General features: G+C 50.0%; 1 protein-coding gene and 1 pseudogene across 4 annotated transcripts in view; both read right to left on the reverse strand.

Annotated features, from left to right (window-relative positions):
* Positions 1-3,411, reverse strand: part of CPA5 (carboxypeptidase A5) — a 26,088-nt gene extending 22,677 nt beyond the window's left edge. For 2 of the 4 annotated variants that reach the window (XM_017532550.2, XM_017532549.2), the window contains exons 1-2: positions 3,026-3,404; positions 1,835-1,916 (exon numbers count right to left, since the gene is read on the reverse strand). In XM_017532550.2, the coding sequence (XP_017388039.1) occupies positions 1,835-1,916; positions 3,026-3,141 (198 nt within the window). In that variant the 5' untranslated portion in view covers positions 3,142-3,404. Of the gene's footprint in view, positions 1-1,834; positions 1,917-3,025 lie in introns of all 4 variants that reach the window. The other 2 variants (XM_037739997.1, XM_017532551.2) reach the window with 2 other exon arrangements.
* A 1,629-nt stretch (positions 3,412-5,040) lies between these two features.
* On the reverse strand, positions 5,041-5,138 carry LOC119471894 (annotated as a pseudogene).
* Between the last annotated feature and the right edge of the window lie 1,016 nt (positions 5,139-6,154).

A 6,154-nucleotide genomic window follows, 5' to 3' on the forward strand; every position in this document is an offset into this window, starting at 1 on the left:
CCAGGATGGTCTCGATCTCTTGACCTCGTGATCCACCCACCTCGGCCTCCCAAAGTGCTGGGATTACAGGCGTGAGCCACCGCGCCCGGCCACCCGGCTAATTTTTGTATTTTTAGTAGAGACAAGGATTCACCATGCTGGCCAGGCTGGTCTCAAACTCCTGACTTCAAATGATCCGCCCTCCTTGGCCTCCCAAAGTGCTGGGATTACAGGCGGGAGCCACCGCACCCGGCCCTAACTTATAAATTAGTCACAGTGAGAGATTAAAAACAATAATCATAAAATAGAGCAATTATAACAAATGCCAGCATCACTACTCTTGTGCTTTGGGGCCATTATTAAGTCAAATAAGGGTTAGACAAACAGGAGCACAGTAACACCGAGGCAGTCGGTCTGATGGCCGAGATGGCCACTAAGTGACTAAGTGACTCAGGGAGGGGAGTGTGGACAGCGTGCAGGTGCGAGACTTCATCACGCTACTCAGAACAGCATGCAATTTAAAACGTATGAGTTGTTTATTTCTGGAATTTTCCATGTACTGTTTTTGGTTGACTGCAGATCAGGAGGGACTACTACACACTTAAAAGGGCCCCAGTTCCACGATGAAACCCTCAGGCTGAGCGGAAAGACTGGGACAAACAAAATCCCCAAGGCACTGAGGTTCTGTCCCTAATTTCAAGCCCTGTTGCCTCTACACCTCACTCATAACCCACCGCAACTTCGCCTGGATCCAGAGAGCCCTGAAGAGCTCCTGGCTGGGTGCGGTCGCTCATGCCTGTCATCCCAGCACTTTGGGAGGGAAAGTGAGAGGATCACCTGAGGTTGGGAGTTCAAGACCATCCTGACCAACTTGGAGAAATCCCCGTCTCTATTAAAAATACAAAATTAGCCGAGCATGGTGGCACATGCCTGCAATCTCTCAGGAGGCCGAGACAGGAGAATCGCTTGTACCTGGGAGGCAGAGGTTGCAGTGAGCCGAGATTGCGCCACTGCACTCCAGCCTGCGAAACAAGAGTAAAACTCTGTCTCAAAAAAAAAAAAAAAAATTTCTCAATGCAAGGCCGCTCATCATCTGGGACATGAACATGGACAAGCACCTGGTCAGGAAAGGGAGGCCTCACTGCTCCCACCCCTGCAGAAGTAGTAAAGGCCAGATCCGGGTCCCTAGCTCAGCCTTTTGCAACACCTGTTTTTCAATTAGTAAGATGGAGAGAATGGTCATAAAGCATCATGAGTCCCGGTCGACGGGGACACTCAGTCAAGTAGGAGCACAAGGACTTCTGCCACAGCCAGGAGTATCTGGTGGTTCCAACGGCCCCCTGACAAAACTCTTTTATGTAATAGTCCAAGTCAAAGAAAATGTTTTCCATTGTGAAAACCTGCAGAGGACAAAAGTTCTCAGGAAAGATGCTCAGGCTGACGGGGACCAACCCAGATAAAATCCAGGTTTGCCAAGCTAGGCCATTTCACTTGGGAGGCCAATTTGTCCAGTCTCCATGCTGGGTGGCATCCCACCCAGAGACACTGTGCCTCCCCCATGTGGCTTTAGGAAATTCCCGCCGTTTGGAGATTGGTGCCCTGATGGCTCGTAGCAGCCCCCTATCCTGAAGAGAGCGGGTGGCTAAAGGAGCCACAGCCTAAAAAGGCAGCCTACATTTCCGGGCAGGTGTTTCTGATTTTTCCCAAAGAGGAGCCACCTGTGATTTCCCACAGGTCTGTGCTCTTTGCAGGGCCCTCAGGAGGGCAGGTTTGGGGTGACTGGGGCAGGACAAGGAGCTGAAGTTGTGAGCTGCTGCAGGGGGCGGGGATGTCCCCAAGCCTGACAAGTCCTCACCTTCTGGGGCTTCAGGACCTCCAGATCCCTGAGAAGTGAAAGCTGCTTCTCATCTCTGGCCAGGACTCGAAGAACCTGGTCCCTAGAAAAACACAGAGGGGGCAGAGGAAGCTGCGGAGAAGGATCCCTGGAAGGCTGTGTGTGTCATTTGGATGGAGCCGAGTGGAGCATAGGCCCAGCTGAGGGCGCCTGGCAGGAAGGCCAGGAGGCTTCTTGAGCGGGGGCTGAAGGAGCCCTGAGCAGGCAGGATGCGCAGGCAGCCCTGAGAAGCACGTGTTCCCTCAGCCTAGAGTCAGTAAGCTCTCCAGCCCCCAGGACAGACCACCCAGAGGCTAGATAAAGCTTGTCAGTGCTACTGATGGACTGAAGGCCAAGCCAGGGGAAGAAGGAATGGACAGGAATGTGGAGGGAGTGGTGTGTGGAACTGAAGGCATGAGGGGGAGAAAGGAATGGACACGGGGCTGCGGGGACCAATGGTGGCCCCAAAGGCTCTTCACATGGGCGCCCCAAGGCCATGGTCTGTCTCAACGCTGGGAAGGTGAGATCAGATAACCTCACCTCACCTGACAGGGAGGAAGTTGAGCTCCTTCCCTTGCCAGTGGAGGCAGGTGGGAGGTGGGGTAACCAAGAGTCCCGTGGTGTGCGGTACGACGCCTGGGATGGGGTTGGTGCCCTTGCTGGCTGGCTCTGAGACCGTGGGTGAAGAATTCCCTCTCTACGCTTGCTGTGCCTCCTCTTCTCTACTGTGGAGTGCCGTGAGGCATCCAGCTCAGGACCTCGGGGAGGCTCAAAGCACATCCACAGAGGGCCTGGCATGTGATTTACTAGAACTTCCCGTCATCCATTTTTGGTAAGGAACGTAGTCTTGTGCGGGCTACAACTTCTTTGAGAATTGGAGGAAAGCTATGAATGCTTCCTCCCCAAAGAAGCCCCCACTGTATAGGAAAATCATTGCATGTGGTTTCAGGGGATCTTGGAGCCCCGGGGGCCTCCTCCTGGACTCTGGATTTGGGGAGGACTGCCAAGCAGCTAGCCCTGGAGCATGAGAGTGGGAGACTGCAGAGCTGCAAGTGGGTTCAGGACAGGAACCCACATCCTGACTCTCTGCCTCCATCAGGCACCAGTGGGGCGGCCACCTCCTGCTGGGACATCCGGTCCCCTCCTCCCTCCTGCTGCCGGGCAGCCACTCACCCTGTGAAATTCATTTGGCCCAAAGCCACTGCCAGGGTAAAGCTGAAGATCAGGAGCATCTGCCTGTCCACGGGGGACGGTCCAGGGCGCGTCCCTCCTCCAGGGATGCCCTGCATGCTTATTCCTCCTGGAGAGCTTCAGGGACTTTCCTTGTGCACCATGGCCCAGGCCTCAGGACAGCGCAGTACCTACAGACTGGAAGCCCGACCCAAGAATGAGCATTAGGCTCTCTGGGGGACCCAGCATGTGGCCCCCACATGCCAGGCCTTGGGAGAGCCAGAGCTGCCCCTCCCCAACCCAGCACATCCTCTCATGGGAAGGGGAGAGGGAGGAGAGAAGGAGGAAGACAGGCCCTTCGCTTTTCTTTTCTCTCGGGAGGTTTGCCAGGCCAGCCCTTTCTGAGCAACAAAGCCTCCATCTCTGGAGAAAGACCAGAGTAGCCAGCAGCCCTGGGACACCCCTTCTTTCCTCCTCCTCCATGGCATGCTCTCTTTTGCGCTTGTTCTCCCCACGACTCAGTCACTTTCCCTGTGCCATATCCTCCTTACACATAAGGGTGTGACGCCATTGCAAGACAGCTGGGCTTACAGACAGAGACTGGGAATTCACTTCCCGTCTAAAAGATCTGGAGCAGCCACCCTAATCTCTCTAAATCTCAGTTTACTCATCCATCAAATGGGGTTAATCATACCTCCCCTCCCTAGCTCACAGGGTTTAGTGGGGTATTAGATGAGACAACTTGAGTGAATTGGCTTGGTAAAGCCTGCAAAATGCAATGTGTTATTATTTCAAAAGCATTCACTCTTAGTCACAGCCGCATTTGAGGTCAGCCCTCCAACGAAGAGAAGGGGAAGAGAAGAGAACAAAGGAAATAACTATATATTGTCTGAGAAGGAATTCAATCAAGATTCCCTTTTCTCTATCTTCAGGTGGTCACCATTGTGCTAGCACAGATCGTGCGTTTTCTGCTAGACACGAAGGTCACCGCAGTCATTATTATAGTTCTCAACAGACAGCAGAGTCAATTTCTCAGTCCTGCTGAAGCCCCACACAGTTCCCTTTACAGTCTGGGAATCGCAGAAGTAAAGCAGGGGCCAGCACACAAAGCAGTCATATTGGAAGGAGAACGTGAAAGATGATGCCTGAATGGCAAATGATGAATCTAACAGAAAATCCACAGGGGGTGGGGGAAAGGCAGAGACTGAATCCAACCAAGTCGTTCAGCAGACAACGTCAACAAAAGGCCACTTAACTGTCACCGGCGATTCTCAGAAGCCCCCCTCCCCAGCCATACTATCCCAGAATGGCCAATTAACTGGCCATGTGTGCAGGGAAGGGAGCTCTTTTATCGACAGAATGCACGGTTCCCCCGCCCGCCTACCCTACTCCATTATTTTGTAGTTCAGCTGTTCAGACACGCCAGACTCTCCTAGAACCCTGGCTTTGGGGACTCTCAAACAGCAAAGTTTGCAAAGGGTTTAAGGACCTAGAAAAGAAAGCAGTTACGCTTTCCACCCAAGTAACATTCAGCTTCAGTAGCAATGGAAATAAAAGGGAATTTCAAAGGAAAAAAATGGAGATGGTGCTAGTCACCAAAAGAACCCAGCGCCTTCTCGTTCAAAAACATCATTTTAAGCCACTAATAATGAGGCAACTATCCCTGTACTTGGCTTAAGGGTGGGAATAGAGTGAGAGAGCAAGAATGAGGGCAAGAGAGAGAGAGAGAAGCAGTTAGGAATTTTTGAGAATTCTATGACACAGCTTCCAATGGAACTTTCTGTGACAATGGAAATGTTCTGTGTCCAAGAGGATAGCCACTAACCACTTGAAATGTGGCTAGTGTGACTGACAAACTGAGTTTGGGGTTTTATTTAACTTTAATTAATTTAAATAAAGTTTAAATAGCCACATGTGGCTACCATACTGGACAGCAGAGTTCTACGGGAATTCACCAACCCTGAAAGAACCATCTCCAATGGCTGGATTTGTTTTTGGTTTTTCTTCCTCTAAGTTCATGTTAGACGGGTAATGTGCTGACATCGTAACAAGGTTTGAGGGTGACACATCTCACACATGCGTGCGTGAGCACCCAATTATGCTTATGAACTACAATTACCAGCTTATGGCTGGGTTTGAAGCAGACACATAGCTATGCTTGACCTAATACCTCATGTTGGCTTTTCATTCATAATTAATTATTCAGCTAATCATTTACTCAGTAAATTTCCGCTAAATACCTACTATGTGCCAGGCCCTTACTAAAGTCTGGAAGTAAAATAGAAAGCAACACATACCTGGCCCTTACATTTCTAAAGGGGTAAGTAGACCATGAATTTAAGTAGCATGCAGATAATGAGTGACCTGGAGACATAATGGTAGCCCATCTGACTCCAGATAAGTGTAAAAATATAGCTGGTGTTTGTGCTACAAGGGAAAGGTGCATCGTACCATGTGGATGGTCACATGGGCTCCATATAGACTGAAGGAGAGTTTCCTTCAATTAGAAATTTTATTGGAAGGCTTTTATTTCCTGCAGGTGGGTGGGTTAGATACCTAAGCAATCCTATCCAAATGAAAAACTCAAATGCAGGATAAAATATTTTTAGTAACAACTTTTTAAAGCCATCACTGGGTTGGCACAAAAATGAGAATCTACAGATCCCAAAAAGAAGGAAAAGCCAGGCAGACACCCAAGAGGTAAGCAAGCTTTGCCTCAGAGAACTCAGAATGCTGAAGGTTTTTATTTTCCTACTAGCATGTACCATGTATCTTGAATCATCTTCCCGCTGCTTCAAATCTATCTTTTCAAACCTTCCTTTAGTGAAGGTTTCTGTTTTTATTTATTTGAAAATTCTTGGCCAGGTGTGGCAGCTCATGCTGGTAATCCCAGTGCTTTGGGAGACCAAGGCAAGAGGGGCCCAGGAGTTTGCTTGACCCCAGGAGTCCAAGACCAGCCTGGGCAAGTCAGGGAGACCCTATCTCTGCAAAAATAAAATAAAATAAAATTAGCTGGGCATGGTGTAGCATGCAACTGTAGTCCTAGCTACTTGAGAAGCAAGCAGATCAATTGAGCCCAGGAGTTTGAGGCTGCAGTGAACCATACTCCAGCCTGGATGACAGAACAAAAAC

This window comes from Cebus imitator, unplaced genomic scaffold (assembly GCF_001604975.1).
Source record: "Cebus imitator isolate Cc_AM_T3 unplaced genomic scaffold, Cebus_imitator-1.0 Scaffold77, whole genome shotgun sequence".
Classification (NCBI taxonomy): Eukaryota; Metazoa; Chordata; class Mammalia; order Primates; family Cebidae; genus Cebus; species Cebus imitator.